This window comes from Anomalospiza imberbis, chromosome W (assembly GCF_031753505.1).
Source record: "Anomalospiza imberbis isolate Cuckoo-Finch-1a 21T00152 chromosome W, ASM3175350v1, whole genome shotgun sequence".
Taxonomy (NCBI): Eukaryota; Metazoa; Chordata; class Aves; order Passeriformes; family Viduidae; genus Anomalospiza; species Anomalospiza imberbis.
In genome coordinates this window covers 1901328-1922296 of record NC_089720.1, presented here as the reverse complement: position 1 = coordinate 1922296, position 20969 = coordinate 1901328, and the positions used below count along the sequence as shown (strand labels likewise).

At 45.5% G+C, this 20969-nt stretch overlaps 1 protein-coding gene across 1 annotated transcript in view; it reads left to right on the top strand.

Moving 5' to 3' along the window:
- The window catches only part of LOC137464308 (ubiquitin-conjugating enzyme E2 R2-like), a 175598-nt gene that overhangs the window by 96052 nt on the left and 58577 nt on the right, over window positions 1-20969 (top strand). The window contains exon 2 of the mRNA XM_068175602.1: window positions 12216-12302. Within this exon, the coding sequence (XP_068031703.1) occupies window positions 12216-12302 (87 nt within the window). The remainder of the gene's footprint in view (window positions 1-12215; window positions 12303-20969) is intronic.

Below are 20969 nucleotides of genomic sequence, written 5' to 3'. Positions count from 1 at the left end.
CGAAATTGCAAAAACCATTCTCCAATAGGCAATCACATCAAGACCCTTTTCTCCAGTGTGAGCAGATGCCCACATGGCAGAGGAGAAGGTGTCAATAGACACATGCACATACTTGAGTCCACCAAACTCGGCAATGTGAGTAACATCTGTTTGCCACAGCTGCAAGGCCCTTAGGCCTCTGGGGTTTATCCCCGCTGGTAAAGGTGCAGCAAGTCCATGACAGTCAGCACAGGAACTGACAATGTCACGAGCTTTGGTCGGTATTAACTGAAATTGCTTCTGCAGAGTATGTGCACTTTGATGGAAAAAATCATGCAACGCTTTTGACGCCACGCCTCGGTCGCAGGAAAAGGGGGTGGCACAGGATGCCAGCATGCGCTGACCCGCTCTCCCCTAAGAGTGCGTCACGAGCGGCCGCTCCCCGCCTCAGCCACCGGCAGGCAGAGGGTAGCGGTTTGGCTGTCAGCTGTGGTCCCTTAACGACAGAAGCGGCCGATAAGAGTGGACCCACGTCAAAGGATCGAGGCAAAGGAAAAAGGAAGATCAAGGGCTAGATAGGAGTATGGGATGGATATATGTAAACATAAAACCAATAGGGAAGGAGAAGGGGAGAGTGCATACCAATGAGTGAAAGGAAATATTATAACTGACAATGAAGCTTCTAGATAAATGGATGTAGCAAATAATGACAGACAAGCTGCAGGGGCAGGATTTGGAAGATGGACAGGGAAGGATCTGGAAATAAGGGAGAGATATATACCAGGACTGACGTGGGGAAAGTTGGGAAAACAGGTGGAAAACAACTTTGGGGAGAGACTATTAGGAAAACTGAACAGGGGTGAATAGGAACAAACCATTACAATTATTTTTAACAATTTCTTAAACATAAACTTCAAAATCCCACTACCACACGCTTTGGCTTGCACAATCTTGTCAGGCTGAGGCACTACCCACACAGGGTTAGCTAGCCTGTCAGCCCTGGCATTACCTTCTGTTATGAAACTTGGTAAAGTGGCGTGACTCCAAATGTGCAGGATGTAATACAAATGAATCCGGGTTTGAATTGCACACCACAAGGCTTTCAGTAACTGAAACAAAGCTGCGTTATTGACCTCTTTCAGAAGTGAGCAATCCAAAAGCTTGGTTATGTCTGTGACATAGGCAGTCAGTGACCAAGTTCATAGGCACCTGAGAAAAATCTCTGGAGTGCCATAGCAACAGCCTTTAACTCAGCCAATTGGGCTGAGCCGGATCCATGGTCTTCCAGCACTTGCCATCAAGATTCATCCTTGTCGTGGTTTGACATGGAAGTGAATTTTTTCAGGAAGTTGGGCCAAACCAATCAGTGGTCAGGTTTGGATATTGGCACCTGGAATGACCACTGAAGGTATGGACGTGCCTCTGAGAACACAGAGGGCTAAAAGCAAGAACTCCCAGGGGAGCTGCCTCTTTGGTTCCAGTCCTCGGAGACTGCAGGCTGCCGTGTCCCTCCCCCGGCAGCTGGGGGCGGTGGGGAGGGACACGGCTATAGACAAAACAAACTGAGAGCACGGGAACAGGAATACACGATTGGGATACAAAGCATGAAAATGTCCTGTCACCCCAGGACACAGGACAGCACAAGGAAGTTAATATTCAGTGCTGGGACCTCTGCAGCCTTCCCACAACTGACTTGGCTCTGAGAGTCTTGCCCCACATCTGCCTACTAACCTGAGAGGCACTGGAAGGTAATTTTGCTGTCATTGCCCATTAATGTTCGGTTCATCAAGTTATGCTGATTTATTAAACAAACCAATGGTATTTAGACTTGGAAAATGCTTTTGGAGGCAAGAAATGTAGTATTAGGAACACAAGTAGATGGACCAGTGTCCCGGTTTGAGACAAATTTAGGATGAAACATCCCGAAATGGTGTCTCCTCTGAAGAAGGCAGATTTTGGCAACCTCTCCTCCACATAAGGTTCAGAAAAAAATCCCCTGGAGAAAGTGGAAAAAAGAACTGTTTATTTAACAAGCAGGGTGTTCACAGGCATGAATAGAATTAATAATGTGAAATAATAAAACCTCTAGCTGCTCTGAAGAGATAGCAAATTCAGAGTCCTTCTGTGGTTCAGAGAGTCCTTCTGTGGGTGTGGCTTGGCTCCCCGGTTCTGGGCTGCAGTGTTCCAGCCAGTGCAGTGTGGGAGGGGGCAATGGTGTTCCAGACCGGAGAAAAGCTGACCAGTTCCAGAAGAAGAAGAAGCCACAGTCCCAGGAAAACATTTTTGCTTTAGCTACTAGAAAAACTAGATAAAAGCAAAGATGAACTCTCCATCTCTCTTCACTGCTGCAGGGCTGGGAGCTGGAAGAAAAACCCAGACCCTTATCTCTGTTTTTAAACACAAGCAGCGAAAGGAATTTCCGCCACTTCCCCCCCTTCTCTCTTCAAGCTCGCTTAAACACACAGGACTTATATCTGCCATAAAGCAGACAGTAGGGGATACAATACAGCATCATAAAGTCACCCTAGGACAACCAGTTTAACTTGCACAAGAAAGGCAAAAAAAACCCAACCCTTTAGATCTCAATTGAACAGGTATTCAATTTTTTTTTTTTCCCCACACAGAAAGAGTAATTAAAAATCTTTACACTGGCAAATGTAGAACAGGTCTTTGCCGCAATGTCCACCAAGAGTCTTCTTGGTGGTTCCCTGCTAGCTCCAACACAGCGGCTGCAGGGGACACCCTTCCGTGCTCAGGAGTGCGGAAGAGCGGCTAAGGGTTATGAGCCCTTTCCTAAGAAGGCACTGTCAGCGATGGTGAGGGAACTGGGAGAAGACAATCCAGGTTGTATAAATCCAAGGTTTATTGGTAGCTCCGGGGAGCTCCTGGCCTCAGGGGATACAACACTGGAAAGCCCCCGAGGACACCGGAGCAGACCCGTTTCTTAGGGGGTGGAAACAAGGGAGGGGTTTGGCTATCCACCAACGGGGGGATAGAGGAGAGTGGGACATGAAGTAATTGACAAGCAGGACAACATATTGGGGAGCTGAGGAGGGGGGACCCCTGGCCCTTTGCTAGCATCAGGATCCACACACAATCAGAATTGATTGTATATGAAGGTGTTTTATTGAAGCGCGGAAGCCCGGGGGTGAGACCCCATATCTGGGCTTCAACGATACACACAAATCAGTAGCTTATAACCCCTTCTACTCCCCCCACCACCCATTAATTATTAAACTTATATTGTTCCATTCTAGTTCCCATTTCTACACAGGTGCTGTTTCGCTTGACTTACTGAAGACTATGCTTGATTTGGTGAAGACCATGCTTGATTTGGTTAGGACAATCACTGTAACAGGGCTATCATTCACTCCCAAGGCCTGGCTGTCCTGCAGGTCCAGGCCTGTTCCTTCTACCTGCCCGCTCTAGCCACCACCAACCCTCCCCGATACAGTTTAGAAATCATTCCTATGATTTCAATTCTAAGCTACTAAATTTAATCCTTACTCTATCATTTCCCCCCTTTGAAAGAATTTTTCACTATAATATGTGTAAAATGCTTTCACTAGATTCAGTCCATTCGGCTTCCAACAGTCTATTCACTTTCTGACTTTATACTTGATCTTCTTCGAGTCCGTGGTTGTCGTAGCCATTATGGGTGCTGTCACGATCCGGGGGACCGGAAGGAGATGGGCGTGGATCTTTGTCTCGTGTCAGTGCCTTTATTATCTTCCGGTTCCAAGACATCTTCTTCTGTATTTCTCTCTTCAGGATGCTGTAAATCAACCAAATTACTAAAACTATGATTAGTATCATAATTAAATTCTCAATGATAGACTTAATCCATGAGCTCACATTCCATCTTAATCCTTTGAAGGTTTTGTCTAACCAGCTTGTAGTTAGTTCTTTCCCTTCTTCTTGTGCCTCATGCTCTACTTGTTTTAACTGACTAATATCATGTTCTACATCAACTGTAACATTTGGGATGTGGATGCAACAGTGATCAATTCTCCCTTTTAGGAGTCCGCACACTCCATGTTCTTTCAGAAGTATCATATCTAAGGCTAATCGATTTTGTAAAGTCATTTTTGTGGTGGCTTGTAATTGAAGATTTGATTCTTTGAAGCCTTCCTGTGTAACTCTAGCTAGCCTGTTTACCTGGCCTGTGAGTCTGTACAGCATCTCCCTATTCCGGTAATTTGCTACTGGACCAAACAAGGACTTTATGGCCCACCCAATTTTGACTCCGCTAGAGGGTTCTTGCCAAGTGTCATCTTGATCCTTATCATCTGGGGCATCTCGTTTTGTTCTTATCTCTAGGAGCTCATGGCTCCCATTAAATGGGGACCTCTTCCAGATTGGACATAAGGTGGGAATACCCAGAGTAATTTCTTTCACTTTCCCATCTACAGACAAATGTGTTGTCCATTTGCCATCACTTGTTGCCCATACAAATTGCCCTGGACTCCGAATTGTACTTCTACTACATCCCACTACAACCCTGGAATCTATTCTGCCTTGTTTGTGTTTAATTTTCCTACATGCACAACTAATTCGTAAGGCTACTGCCAATAGTGACCATTGTTTTATTTCTAAATCATCAGAGGTGCAATTATAAATTCTATTGCATGCCCTCCAATCTACCTTATTTGCTTGCTTTCTACTACTAGTATCAGTATTCATCACTGTTGGGTCTGTGTCATTCTCAGGGCCTTCCCATTTAATGCACCAAGGATTGCCGGACATATATTGAAATTTTTGAAGTATACTCACAGACCATGCACTGTCCCAGGGTTCCAATCCTTTCCAGTCTTTCTCTTCATACTTCCATATCACTGTGGTTTCAGTGACATTCTCTCTAACTTTCTTCCAGTGTGGCAAATAGCATTCCCACTTTGCAAGATTTTGATCTTCTACCCACCACTCTATGATTTGTCCTAACTTTCCTTGATTGGCAATACAGTCTTGCTTCCTCATATGCCTCATCCATTCATATGCTGTGATTTTCCAGCTCTCTTTGACTACTTGCCTTGACTCTGGTACTTGTTTACATTTGACTGTTTTGTTCCCCTTTATATCAGGCAATGCTGATGTTATAATTCCCCAGCTTATTGGATCTCCTGCTGCCTTTGGCATCGGCAGACAGGCTGTTATTCTACTGGTATTTTGCATTGTGGCAAAATCTTTGACCAACCCAATCATCACATTTTCAGTCTGAATTGCCCTAGAGACTTCTATTACCTGTGTCTGTGGTTGTACCTCTCTCTTCATCCTCGAAGGAAGAGTGCTTGGCTGACCCTTTTGCATTCCACATCCCAGAGCAATGGTAACTTTTACTGGTGACATCAATATCCACAAGAGTATTAGTGACCACAAGAGAGGCATGAGCACAGTTACCGAGGCCATTTTGAACAGTTAAATACGTCTTATCTGCAATTTCGTTGGTCCTACAGCTTGCGCAACCCACAGTACTGCTTTCTTAACTTGAGTGTAGTGGACCCAGGAGTCTATTCCAGCCACCTTGACTGCTGTAAATGTTGTCAAGAGCACCTGATGTGGCCCACACCATTTCTCTTTCAGTGGTTCCTCGTTCCAGGTCTTGATGTACACATCATCTCCTGGATTAATGTCATGAACTGGATTCTCGAGAGAGGTCCCAGGCTATTCCCAGTAACTTACTGACTTCCTTTACCACCATGGCTACAAAATGTGGACCCCTATCTGATGAAATCCCTATAGGCACCCCAAATCTGGGGATGATTTCTTGTAATAGCCATTTAACTGTTTCCTTGGCTTGATTTGAGCGACAGGGAAGGCCTTCTGGCCATCCTGAAAATGTGTCAACCCCTACTAACAAGTATTTGTATCCCCGAGTTCTTGGTAATTCTACAAAATCCACCTGCCAATAATCTCCTGGTTCTATCCCTATCCGGATTCTTCCTAACTGAGTTTGCCGTCTAGCTCCAGTGTTGTTTCTCAAGCAAATCTCACATTTTGTCATCACAGACTTAGCCATGGTTAACATCCGTACTGAGACTAGATATCGTTTTAGCAATTTAACCAATGCCTCTGCACCCCAATGACATTCATTATGTTTAACTTGTAGGATCTCTCTCATTATTACAGGAGGCACCACTATTTGCCCTTGTGCAGTTACATACCACACTTCTGAATTCTTTTGTGCATTCAGTGAATGTCCCAATTTGTCATCCTCTGTTGAATATTCGGGTTTCGGAGGCAAATTGAATTGGGACACATGGTGCTTTAAAGGTATCAATTCCAGTGCTGCTTGTACTCCTCGAGCAGCTTGTTGGGCTGCCCAGTCTGCCTTCCGATTTCCCTCATAGATTTTGGAGGTTCCTGATTGGTGTGCTTTACAGTGCATAATTGCTACTTGTTCAGGTCCTTGCACTGCTTTTATTAATTGCAGGACTGCATCTTGGTGTTTAATGTGTGTACCTTGAGAAGACAGTAGTCCTCTTTCTTTCCACAGTGCCCCGTGTACATGCACTACTCCAAAGGCATATTTCGAGTCAGTCCATATATTTACCTTTTTCTCTTCACTCAGTTCTAATGCTCTGATCAGGGCAACCAGTTCTGCTCGTTGAGCAGATGTGTTTGCTGGTAAGGCTTTTGCTTCTACTACTGCATCTATTGTTGTTACCGCATATTCGGCATATCTGGTCCCGTTCTCAATGAAACTGCTTCTGTCTGTAAACAATTCCCAGTCTGGCTCTTCTAGTGGGACGTCTTTCAGATCTGCTCTGGCTGAATAAGTGTGCTCTATTACTTCTACACAGTCGTGCTCCAGTGGGCTTTCTTTGACTGTTGTCCCTAGAAACAAAGCTGGATTCAAAAGGTTAGTTGTCTTTAATGTTACATCATCTTGTTACGTTAGGATTACCTGGAATTTTCATCATTCGACTTGGGGATAGCCAGTGGCCCCCCTTTTGTTCTAGGACAGTGGTTACCATATGTGGCACATAGACATCTATGTGTCTGCCCATCGTGAGTTTCCTGGCTTCTTGTATCAGCATCACAGTGGCTGCGACTGCATGCAGACATGAGGGCCATCCAGCACTGACGTTGTCAAGTTGTTTGGAAAAGTAACCTACCGGCCTTTTCCAGCTTCCCAGACGTTGGGTCAGCACTCCCAGTGCCAGGTGTTGCCTCTCATGGACAAACAGCTGAAAATCTTTGAACAGGTCAGGCAGTCCCAGCGCCGGGGCAGTTGTCAATGCTTCCTTTAGTTTGAGGAAGGCTTCCTTCTGTTGTTTGCCCCAGGTGAACGGCTGTGTCTTCTGGGCCTCATACAGGGGTTTTGCAATAAGTCCACGGTCCATGATCCACAGGCGGCACCATCCTGTCATCCCAAGGAAGATTCGCAGCTCATGTAGGTTTTGGGGTTCTGGAATAGCACAAATAACTTGAATACGGTTAGTAGCCAGTTTTCTTTGCCCTTGTGAGATTTCACATTCCAGGTAAATCACAGTCTGCTGGGCAATTTGTGCCTTTTCTTTCGATACTTTATATCCTCCCATTCCCAGGTGATTTAAGATTTCAATTGTTACCTTTATACAGGTGTCCTTCTCCGCTGTAGCTAGCAGTATATCATCAACATACTGTAGCAGCAGGTACTGTTCTCGTGGTACTTGCCCGTTCTTGGTCCAAATCTCCAGCTCCTTCGCTAGTTGACTCCCAAATAGGGTGGGGCTGTTCTTGAACCCCATCAGTAGCCGGGACCAGGTGAGTTGGGTCTTCCTTCTGTTTTCAGGATGTTCCCACTCAAAGGCAAATAGTTTCCTACTTTCTTTGTCAAGGGGAATGCAGAAAAAGGCATCCTTTAAATCAATCACAGTAAACCATTTATATATCTCTTTTACGGATGCTAACAATGTATAAGGATTAGCAACCACTGGGTGAATGTCTTTGGTTATTTCATTTATTGCCCTCAAGTCTTGCACTAGCCTGTAATCTCCATTTGGTTTCTTTACTGGGAATATGGGTGTATTGTATTCTGATTCACATTCTTCTAGAACTTGGTATTTCAAAAATTTATCTATAATCTTTACTATTCCTTGGCGTGCTTCAGGTTTTATGTGATATTGCTTAATTCGCACAGCCTTTGCTCCTTCTTTTATTTCCACATGTACTGGTTGTGCTAGCTTTGACCTCCCCGGAATATCTGTCTCCCAGACTGAAGGAATTACTGCATCCTCTACCTCTTTAGGAACACAAGAAACTGGTTACTCCTTAAGCATTAAAATTTTCCCAGTATTTGATTCAGGTATCCGCATAACTAATTCCCCGTTTTCAAAGGCAATTACCGCATCAAGCTTTGCTAATAAATCTCGTCCTAAAAGTGGCATTGGGCAATCAGGCATATACAGAAATTCATGTGTTAAGACTTTGTTCCCAAATGCTAGATCAAGGGGTTGCATGAATGGCTGACTTCCCTCCTTCCCGGTGACTCCGACAACTGTCGCAATTTTATCTCAAATTGGCCCTTCTAAATCATTTAATACAGAGTACGTAGCCCCTGTGTCTACTAAAAATTTAACATCTTTTTCCCCAAGTTGAATCACCACTACCGGCTCTTCATTTGCTTTTGTTCCCTGAGCCATCATCAATCTTTTTACTTCACTGTCTTGACTGGGTTGGTTGCTCTGGTAAAACCAGTTCGGACACTCATTTTTCCAGTGTCCCTCTTGTTTACAATAGGTACATTGGTTTAAGCCTAACCTAGAAACCCCCCCACGTCTTCTGTTACCCCGACCTAAACCACGAGCACCCCTGCCGCAGCCCCTAATATCTGGATTCCCTTTTCCTTGTATGACTGCCAAGAGATTTTGCTGCTGCTGCTTACTCACTTCCAGTTCCCTGTTATTATAAACCTTCCAAGCAACATCCAATAATTTATCTAAATTTCTTAATTCTTCTCCCTCTAGCTTCTGTAACTTTCTCCTTATGTCTTCCTGTGACTGGCCAAGGAAAATAAAGGCAAGCTGAATTTTTGCTAGTTCTGTGTCTACTTGGAGATCTGTATATTTTCTTGCTGCTTCTTTGAGCCTTTCTAAAAATGCCGTGGGGGACTCCTGCTTTTCTTGTCTTACCTGATATAACTTAGACCAATTTATACTTTTAAGCATTGCCTTCTGAACACCTATAACAATCCACTCCTGGTACTGTTTTAGCCTTAGCATATCTATCCCGGATGGGTCGTTAGGGTCCCGCCCAGGGTCCTCAGTGGGGAAATGGTTATCCAAGAGCCCTGTCACCAAACCATTCCGTATGTCTTCCCTAACCCTTTCTCTCGCTGCTTGGAGTACCATATCCTTTTCTGTATCATCTAACAAAGTATCTAAAATCACTTGGATATCTCCCCAATCTGGATTCTGAGTTTTCATTATCATTTTAACCACATGTGCTACTTTATCTGGATTTTCTCTGTATGACCCAGCTGACTGTTACCATATGACTAGATCAGCAGGTGAAAAGGGCACTTTTACAAAGACCGGTCCCTCAGCTCCCACCCCTTGCCTCAGCGGAGCAATTACTGTTCTTTTTGCTTGCTTTGATGTATCCTTTCCTGTCTTGGGCCACACTGGGGCTAACCTCCCTCGTGTACGGTGGGCTACTGGGGTATCTAACCTATCTTTCTCACTGTCACTACTTTCTGCTCTGTCTGTTCTCTCTACCCGCCCCGCCCGTCTCCCTCTCACAGCAAAATCCTGATTGCTACCCTGGGGAAAAGCAGTAGCTGAATTTGGCAAGGGAGGATATAGGGGAGCAGAGGGGAAAGAAGCCGGCGAAGGAGGTGTGGGTGGAAGAGGAGGATACCCCTGAGCACGGGTCGGTGCAGGGATAAACTGTTGCGCAGGTGTTGGAGGGGGAGCGGGATACCTTTGAGCAGGAGAAGGGGGATTTCCCTGGGCAGACACAGAAAGCGGGGGGGCATGTCGAGCAGGCATAGGAGTGGGATTGGTTCGAGCAGGCAAAGCAGGCGTAAGCGAGGGAGAGGTGAGAGAATCTGGTGGGGTGAGACCTGGCGGAATGGAATTTGAATACCGGGAGGACCCCAGTGGAGCAGTGGGTACCACTAATAAATCAGTTTCCAAAGCATCTCCCGCCTTCCCCACCCATTCAGCCAAATGTTCTATACAACGTTTCTCTTTTACACAAGCCTCACACTTATCATTTACAAATGCCTTAATTACCATCAGACCACACTCAGTCTGCCATTCTGGCTTACCTTGCAAATAGAAAAACAAGTCAACATACAGGACCTCATCCAACTTCCCCTCTCGCTTACAAAACAGCATCAACTGTAAAATGTTATTATATTGCCAAGATCCATTTTGCGGGCACTGTTCCCCACCTTCCAGAACATATTTTGGCCATGATGTGTTACAATGATCAATCAATTTACCCTTGTGTAATTCTTGCCCAAAATTACCTTTTTCCAATGTGCTAATAAGCACCCCAAAGGAGAATTGCTCGGTATGGGGGCATAGCCACCCAAAACCCCTTTAAGCTTCTCCATGTTACAGCTACAAAAGAGCACAGATTGCCGCTCCTGCAGTGCTTTCGCACTGACTAACGGACGGCGCCTAGGCAATACCAGGAATTCCTTTAGCCCAACCAAGCACGGCTTTCGCCGTGTCTGACCGGCTGGCACCAGACCAAAGAGAAAACACCTTAACTTTTCCCAGGGGACGTTGTGAGACGGCGGAGATGGTGGTGGCCAATGGGCTCCCCGAGAATCCCTCGGTGCCGGCTGGAGCATGATCGAATCGCGCCTCCTCAGCCGCACTCACAGTGTCCCATTCTGGGTTGCCAAAATGTTAGCGTCAGGATCCACACACAATCAGAATTGATTGTATATGAAGGTGTTTTATTGAAGCGCGCAGAAGACCGGGGGTGAGACCCCATATCTGGGCTTCAACGATACATCCAAATCGGTAGCTTATAACCCCTTCTACTCCCCACCCCCCCATTAATTATTAAACTTATATTGTTCCATTCTAGTTCCCGTTCCCACACAGGTGCAGTTTCACTTGACCTACTGAAGGCTATGCTTGATTTGCTGAAGACCATGCTTGATTTGGTTAGGACAATCACTGTTACAGGGCTATCATTCACTCCCAAGGCCTGGCTGTCCTGCAGGTCCAGGCCTGTTCCTTCTACCTGCCTGCTCTAGCCACCACCAACCCCCCCGATACAGTTTAGAAATCATTCCTATGATTTCAATTCTAAGCTACTAAATTTAACCATTACTTTATCACCTTGGCAATCACTTGACGCCCTTTGTGGAAGCTTCTAGAGAGAGGGGCTGGAGAGTTGAGTGACAGACAAGGTGCCGGGGAGGGGATATGGGGATTGACAAGGAAATTTCTACGGATTTGGGAGGAGTGGGGATGGGACTGACATTTAGGGAAGGGGATACAACTTGGGATGAAACCATAAACGAGGGAAAAACAGGGACAAGCCAAATAACACAATACAACAGGTTTTAATTGTGATACACAAGACAGATGATGGACCTTGGACCTGGTTAGCATGAGATTTGATAACAGGATGCCTTGGCAAGAGCAAACAGCTTTTAAGATTGCAAGAAGATTAGATCAGACTGGTTTACTGGAAAAAGAAAATTACATCAACTTCTGCAAGCAAGAGATGTTTAAAATGTTTGTTTGTTTATGTGATTATTAACCCAACCATTGTCGTAAAACATTATTAGTCTTCCTAGAATAGATATATAAGCAGTTGTACTTCACAATAAATTCAGATTCTTTGACCATCCACAGAGTCCCTGTCTTTCTCCAATCGCCGATAGTCTTTTCACCTTAGCAAGTTTTTTTATCCTACAAGTGTTTTGAACCTAGCAAGAACGCAATTATATCTTGAGCTCTAGCTTTTCAAATCTAGTTTATTCTGTTGAACAACAGTTTTTGGATAATACTTCTTGAATTAGGACTTGGTAAATGCCTTATGTATTGTTTTCTGAGTGTTACCAGCCCAAGTAAGGCCTGGTGTTTAGATTTTTCTTGTTCAGTAAGTATTTTCCTCATAAGAAATTATGCAGATTTATACTGTGGGTCCACATGGGCACTGATATATAAAACAAGCTATTTAATTGACTTAATGGAATCTTTTTCCCATGTTTTTACTGCAATGCTTGCTTCTTGATCTCTTTGTACAGTTTCATAATTAAAATATTTTGCTTTGTTTTCCAGGCTCACATTAAATTTCCTATTGACTATCCATATTCACCACCTACCTTCAGATTCCTGACCAAAATGTGGCACCCCAACATTTATGAGGTAAAGTGGTTTTTAAGCTAATAATTTTTTTCCCCGGTATGTGAAAAGGATTCCTATGACCTTAAATTTCTAGAAGTATTGAAGGTACTGAACATGTCTAGACATCACTAAAGTTGTTAGCTCTTTGTGTTTAAATGTCAGCTTCATGGTTGCAGAGTTAAATCTAAATGTTGTAGGAAATGCTGTTTCTGTAGGCAGGGATGGAGCCTTTGTCATACCTGCAAGTGCAGCAAGCAGCCCCAGCTGAAGCATCATGTCATGGGCGTTGGCAGTTTTAGGGTATTCTTGGATTCCCTAAACTGGTGTGTGGAGTCTTGCTGTACTGGGATACTTAGACAACAAGTTGTTTGTACATCTTTCAAGTACATTTTTAATTTGAGTATATCCTACAAAATTGTGTAATGGGACAAGCAATGTTGGGGAAAAGTCTCCTGCAGCAGTCAGCCTATGATAAAGGGGTTTGGACTTGGGGTGCTCCAACTTCAGAAAGAACCAGAGCTGGACACCAGCTTCAGGAGTCATGCACAGCCTTGTCACCCTAAGACCAGAGTGAACAGATACCGTTTGACTTAGTGTCTGCTAATCAATTTGAAGTGGCCCTTAGTCCAGTGCATGTATGAGTGGTGTTCAGAGTGTAACACTGGTCTATCAAGTCCACGACTGGACCATGGTACAACTACATAGCAGGTTCAGAAGGAGAATGATTTTATATAAAATTTTTTAAGAAAGAAGCACTCCCTAGCTTGAAAACCTTTTCTTCATGATGCTGAGCATGGGCTGCTTGAAGATATTTAAAGTTGTCAAGGACTGTCTTAGGTTGGAAATGCGGGTGTGTATTCTATTCCCATCTATCAGAAGTGGGGCGGTTATCTTTTGTTAATTGGGCAGTTTTCTTTATCTCTTCCACAACCAAACCTCCCTCCTGGGAGATATCTTCTGTTAATGGGCCACTGAGTGTCACTGCATGACTGATAAAAATTATATCATCCCATTGTGAGAAGCTCCGCCCAGAGGGAGGAGCCAAACATTCCAATCTGCGTATAATCAGAGATTTTGAACAACAGAGACAGCTTTTTCCCACTGGATTCCCAGAGGAGCAGCTGTCTTCTCCACTGGATTCCCAGAGGAAGATAAGGCCCATCTACACCACCACCAGACCTTCAGAGGAAAACTACACTTTTCTACAAGATCACTGCATCAACAGAACCACATCTGTCACTCCAGGAGGACTGCAGCTACCATTCAAATCAGACTGCTACCAACACCCTGACCAACAGGGTGTCAGGTCATATTCTGACTCTGTCAGTGTTTTGTTTTCTGTTTTTTGTACTACTGCATTTGTATTTTTTTTAATTTTCCTAGTAAAGAACTGGTATTCCTATTCCCATATTTTTGCCTGAGAGCCCCTTAATTTCAAAACTATTATAATTCAGAGGGATGCAGTTTACATTTTCCATTTCCAGGAAGGCTCCTGCCTTCCTTAATAGACACCAGTGTTTTCAAACCAAGACAGATTTTGGCGCCTAATGTAAGGCTTGAGGGCATTGATAGAAAAAAAGGGAAAAAAAGGAATAGCAGTTCTTGATTAACGTAATTTTTGTGTGCTGGATATAGAAACCTCATTAGGTGTCACCATGTGGTCTAGCTTACCCTGGTTCGGGTGGCACGTGGTCATGGCTGTATTTCTCCCATTTGCAGGCCCTTATCTAGACATGTGGCCTATAACTAAGTCTACTGTGGCTGTTATCCAGTTTGGCTTATGGGTTAATAAGGTGAGGAATTCATGGATCTTGAACTTCCTGTGGACGTCAGGTACATGAATTCAGAGCTATCACACACTAACTGTATGTTTTTGGGGTTGCTTTAATAATGGTACCTACTGTGAGGAAATGACAACGGGGTAGATTTTCTCCCAATCCTTCACCCAGCTCTTTGGGTCTGCCCCACTAGTTTTCCAAGGGATCAGATCCTGTCTAAATGCTAATCATATGTCCTGGCTTGCAAGATAAGCATATATTCTATTTGCCATCTGTTGAAGGTGGGCAGCTTTCTTATCTCTTCCAAGAACAATGTCTTCCTCCGGGGAGATATCTTCTGTTAATGGGCCATTGAATGACTCACTGCATGACTGATGGGGTTACATCATCCCATTGTGAGATGCTCCACCCTGAGGGAGGAGCAAAGCATCCCTACCTGCATAAAATCAGCATTTTTTTGGGACATGATCCTAGCCTCTTCGCTGGATTCCCAAAGGAGCAGCTTCTTCTCCGCTGGATTTCCAGAGGAAGACCAGGCCCATCTACTCTATCACCAGACCTTCAGAGAGAACTACACCCTTCTACAAGACCACCGCTTCAGCAGCATTTCATCTGCCACTCTAGGAGGAGCAGCCACCACTTAACTGGACTATCACCAACACCCTGACTCCTCAGGGTGTCAGGTTTCTGACTCTATGAGTAGTTTTGTTTGTACTAATTACATTTTTAAAAATTATTATTATTATTTATCTTTTTTCCTAATAAAGAACTGTTATTCCCATTCCCATATCTTTGCCTGAGAGCCTTTTTATTTTGACATTGTGGTAATTCAGGGGAGGGGGGTTTACCTTTTTCCATTTCACGGGGGACTCTAGCCTTCCTTCACAGACTCCTGTCTTTTCAAACCAAGACAGATTTTGGCGCCCAATGTGAGGCACAAGGGCATTGAGAGGAAAAAGGATTAACAGTTCTTAAGTAATCTAATTTTTTTTGTGTGTATGTGTGCTGATATAGAAACATCTTTAAGTGTCACCATGTGGTCTAGTTTACCCTGGTTCGGGTGGCACGTGGTCATGGCTGTATTTCTCCCATTTGCAGGCCCTTATCTAGACATGGGTCCTATAACTAAGGCTACTGTGGCTGTTATCCAGTTTGGCTTATGGGTTAATAAGGTGAGGAATTCATGGATCTTGAACTTCCTGTGGACGTCAGGTACATGAATTCAGAGCTATCACACACTAACTGTATGTTTTTGGGGTTACTTTAATAATGGTACCTACTGTGGGGAAATGACACTGGGGGAAATTTTCTCCCAACCTTTCAACCAGCTCTTTGTGTCTGCTCCACCAGTTTTCCGAGGGTTAAGATCCACTCTAAATGCTAATGATATCATATAATGGGTGGTGTTGCTGATATGCCTGTTATATTTAGCACTCAGAGATAAGGGAAGATAAACCTGGATAACTACCCTGACACCTACACCAGAGACTAGGGATGCTGTTGCAGAGCCTGACACTACCCCAGAGACTAGAGATGCTGCTGCTCCAGAGCCTGACCTTGCCCCACAGCCCGCCTCAGAAATGAACCACCCAGATTGGGTGAGGGTTCTGGTTAAGGAGATACGTGAGATGCTGAATGAGTGCATTTCCCCAGCTGGTGAGAAACCCTCCCTTTGCCTTGAAGAGGGACAGTCCAATAGTACAGCTGCAGAACCCACAGATGTTACAACTGTTCAGGTTCCAGCTGAACCACAAAGGCAGTCACAGCCAGCAGCAGTTGCCCCGGTAGAAACAAGGAGGTCTAAGATGAAAGCAGAGCACCCAGATAGGGATAGGAATGGAGGAACCTCACAACCCACAGGGGAGCCAGAGGTTGCGATCATCACCGAGTCCCTGACGTACGAAAGTCTCCGTAATCTGCACAAAGACATTGTGCGACGAGGGCGTGAGTCTTATACTACCTGGTTACTCCGGGTCTGGGACCTTATGGGTACAGGTGTGCAGCTGGACGGTGTTGAGGCAAGGAACTTGGGACCCTTGACCCAGGACTCAGGTATGAATCAGATTTTTGTAAGGGAGCCAGGGTCCCTTTCTCTCTGGGAGTGGCTTTTAATGAGTGTCAGTAAGAGGTTTGTCCACAGGGAGAGAATGCAGGAGCACCATCATAGAATGCGCTGGAAGCCCCTTGAGGAAGGGATCCAACAGCTGAGGGAAGTGTCAATATTGGAGGTACTCTTTGGGAGGGATGGACAGCATGATGATGACCCCGACAAGGTCAGGTGCACAGGGCAAATGCTGTGGAGTCTAGCAAATCTTGGGCCATCTCAGTACACCACTTTCATTGCAACAATTGATGCTGATACCAACCGAGAAACAGTGGGTTCTGTTGCCAAAAAACTTAGGAATTATGAGAGTATGATTAATGGCCCAATGCAAGCTCATATCTCAGCTGTGATTAAGGAGTTCAAAGAGGAGATAAGGGAGGAGATGAGGAAGGTTAATGCAGCACCCGTGCGAGTCACAGGCCCCAAAGTCAGACCCCAACATTCCCCAGCTAGAGAGAGAGAGGGTACACCCCAAGGGCTAATCTGTGGTTTTTCCTGCGTGACCATGGGGAAGACATGGGAAGGTGGGATGGGAAACCCACTTCTGTCCAGGCAGCACAGGTGCATCAACTCAAGGAGGGAAACACTAACTGAGGGAGTTCCACTAAAGTGAAGGTCGCCTCAATCTCCCATGACCGAGCTGCTGGGTATGATCTGTCAGATCCCCTTGAAGGAACCTTTAGTATGTATGCCCTGGAAAGAGATAATAACCAGGGTTAGAGGGGCCCTGCCTCTAGCCAGGAAGAGGCATGGGAAAATCGGATCTTCTGGACGGTGTGGATCCGATGGCCTGGCACATCAGAACCACAAAAATATGATGCTTTAGTTGATACTGGTGAGCAGTGTACTCTGATACCATCGGGACATGTGGGGGCGGAACCTGTTTCCATTGCTGGTGTGACAGGGGGATCGCAGCAACTGACCCTAGTGGAAGCCAAGGTGAGCTTGACTGGGAAAGAGTGGAACAAACATCCTATAGTGACTGGCCCAGACGGTCTGTGTATTCTAGGCATAGACTTCCTCCGGAACGGCTATTACAAAGACCCGAAGGGACTCAGGTGGGCTTTTGGAATATCTCCTGTAGAGGCAGAGGACATTAAGCAATTAAACACCTTGCCTGGACTGTCAGAAAACCCGTCTGCAGTAGGACTCCTAAAGGTGGAAGAGCACCGCGTGCCAATTGCGACCTCGACAGTGCACCGCCGGCAGTATCGGACAGATCGAGATGCCGTGATCCCCATCCGCTGAATGATTCGTGAGCTGGAGAGCCAAGGGGTGGTCAGCAAAACCCACTCACCCTTCAACAGCCCCATGTGGCCTGTGCGTAAATCTGACAGAGAATGGAGATTGACTGTGGACTATCGTGCCTTGAATAAAGTGACTCCACTGCTGAGCGCTGCTGTGCCGGACATGCTGGAACTCCAGTACAAGCTGGAGTCCAAGGCAGCAAAATGGTATACCACTATCGATATTGCTAATTTTTTTTTCTCCATTCCTCTGGCAGCAGAATGCAGGCCTCAGATTGCTTTCACCTGAAGGGGCATGCAGTACACCTGGAACCGACTGCCCCAGGGGTGGAAGCACAGTCCTACCATCTGCCATGGACTGATCCAGACTGCACTAGAAAAGGGTGAGGCTCCAGAACACCTGCAATACATCGATGATATCATTGTGTGTGGGAGCACAGCAGCAGAAGTGTTTGAGAAAGGTGAGAGGATCATCCAGATACTGCTAGAAGCTGGCTTCGCCATCAAGAAGAGCAAAGTCAAGGGACCTGCTCGAGAGATCCAGTTCCTGGGAGTGAAATGGCAAGATGGACGGCGCCAGATTCCCACTGAGGTCATCAACAAGATCACAGCGATGTCTCCACCAAGTAGCAAAAAGGAAACGCAAGCTTTCCTAGGTGCCATAGGTTTTTGGAGAATGCACATTCTCGAGTACAGCCAGATTGTAAGCCCTCTCTACCTGGTCACCCACAAAAAGAACGATTTCCACTGGAGCCCTGAACAGCAACAAGCCTTTTCCCAGATCAAACAGGAAATCGCTGATGCTGTAGCCCTAGGCTCAGTCAGGACAGGACCAGAGGTGAAGAATGTGCTCTACTCTGCAGCCAGGAACAATGACGTGTCCTGGAGCCTTTGGCAGAAGGTGCCTGGGGAGAATCAAGGCAAATAACTGGGTTTCTAGAGCTGAAGTTAGAGAGGGTCTGAAGCCAACTACACTCCCACAGAAAAGGAAATCTAGGCCACCTATGAAGGAGTTCAAGCCACTTCGGAGGTGATTGGCACGGAAGCACAACTCCTCCTGGCACCCCGACTACTGGTGCTGGGGTGGATGTTTAAAGGAAAGGTTCCCACTACCCACCATGCCACTGACACCACATGGAGCAAATGGATTGCCCTCAGAGCATGCCTGGATTGGAAACCTGACTTGCCCAGGGATTTTAGAGATAATTACAAACTGTCCGGAAGGTGAAAACTTTGGTCTCACTAACGAAGAGGAGCAGGAACAAGTGACATGTGCTGAAGAAGCTCCACCATATAACCAACTACCATCAGAAGAAACACAATACACTCTTTTCAGTGACAGTTTGTGTCACATCATAGGGATGACCCAGAAGTGGAAAGCAGCCATATGAAGCCCCACATGACAGGTTGTACAAGCTACCGAAGAAGAAGTTGGATCAAGCCAATTTGCTGAACTCAAGGCCATTCAGCTGGCCCTGGACATTGCTAAAAGAGAGTAGTGGCCAAAGCTCTACCTTTATACTGATTCATGGATGGTAGCCAATGCTCTGTGAAACTGGCTGGAAAGGTGGAAAAAGGCCAACTGGCAGCATAGAGGAAAGCCAATCTGGGCTGCTGATGTGTGGAAAGACTAACAGGGTAGACAAGCTACCTGTAAAAGTCCGTCATGTAGATGCCCATGTTCCTCAGAGTCAGGCTAATGAGGAGCACCGAAACAATGAGCAGGTAGATCAGGCAGCAAAGATAGAGGTGTCGAAGATAGACTTAGATTGGCAGCATAAGGGGAGTTGTTCCTAGCTCGATGGGCACATGATGCCTCAGGTCATCAGGGCAGAGATGTCACCTCTAAGTGGGCATGAAACCGAGGGGTGGATTTAACCATGGACAGTATTTCTCTGGTTATCCATGACTGTGAGACATGCTGAGATCAAGCAGGCCAAGCTGTTGAAGCCCTTATGATATGCTGGGTGGTGGTCCAAATATAAGTATGGGGAGACCTGGTAGATTGACTACATCACACTGCCTCAAACCCACCAAGGCAAGCGCTATGTGCTGATCATTGTGGAAGCCACCACAGGATGGTTGGAGACCTACCCTGTGCTACTGCCCAGATTACCATCTTGGGCATGGAAAAGCAAGTCCTGTGGAGACATGGCACCGCTGAGAGAATTGAGTCAGACAATGGGACCCATTTCAAGAACAGCCTTATAAACACCTGGGCCAGAGAACATGGTATTAAATGGATATATCATATCCCCGATCATGCACCAGCTGCCAAGAAAGTTGAACAGTGCAACAGACTACTTAAGACTACCCTGAAGACACTTGGCGGGGGAACCTTTAGAAATTGGGAAATGAACTTAGCAAAGCAACCTGGATGTTCAAAACCCAAGGGTCCATCAATCGTGCTGGTCCTGCCTAGTATGAACCCTTGCACACAGTGGATAAAGTCCCTGGGGTGCACATGAAAGATATTTTAGGAAAGACTGTTTGGGTTAATCCCACCTCAGGCAAAGACAAACCCATCCATGGGATTGTCTTTGCTCAAGGACCTGGTTACACTTGGTGGGTAATGCAGAAGGATGGAGAAACCCATTGTGCACAACAGGGAAACCTAATTTTAAGTGAGAACTGTGTGTAAGGTTTCATCGTGTAGAGTTTATTGATTTGGGTATGATGCAGATGGAAATAGAATAAGGGGTGGATAATGTCCTGGGTTGTAAGATATGTGTGTATTCTCTTTGCCATCTGTTGGAGGTATGGCAGTTATCTTCTGTTAATTGGGCAGTTTACGTTATCTCTTCCACAACCAATCCTCCCTCCCAGGAGATATCTTCTGTTAATGGGCCCTTGAGTGTCATTGCATGACTGATAAAAATTATATCATCCCATTGTGAGAAGCTCCGCCCAGAGGGAGGAGCCAAACATTCCGATCTGCATATAATCAGAGATTTGGAACAACAGAGACAGCTTTTTCCCACTGGATTCCCAGAGGAAGATAAGGCCCATCTACACCACCACCAGACCTTCAGAGGAAAACTACACCCTTCTATAAGATCACTGCATCAACAGAACCACATCTGTCACTCCAGGAGGACTGCAGCTACCATTCAAATCAGACTGCTACCAACACCCTGACCAACAGGGTGTCAGGTCATATTCTGACTCTGTCAGTGTTTTGTTTTCTGTTTTTTGTACTACTGCATTTGTATTTTTTTAATTTTCCTAGTAAAGAACTGGCATTCCTAGTCCCACATTTTTGCCTGAGAGCCCCTTAATTTCAAAACTATAATAGAGGGATGCAGTTTACATTTTCCATTTCCAGGAAGGCTCCTGCCTTCCTTAATAAACACCTGTGTTTTCAAACCAAGATGGTGAATGCTGGTTTAAGGGTGGCTCTGAGAATCTGTAAGTCATCTCAGAGAGGGCTGCAAGAGGTGGAAAGCCAGTGGGGCCTGGAGAGGCTAACATCTTCTCTCTGGCCCCAGGTTCCATCTGCACTTTCCCCTCATCTGTCATTGAGACCCCATGATCCTCTGGACTTAACTTCAGTGAAGAC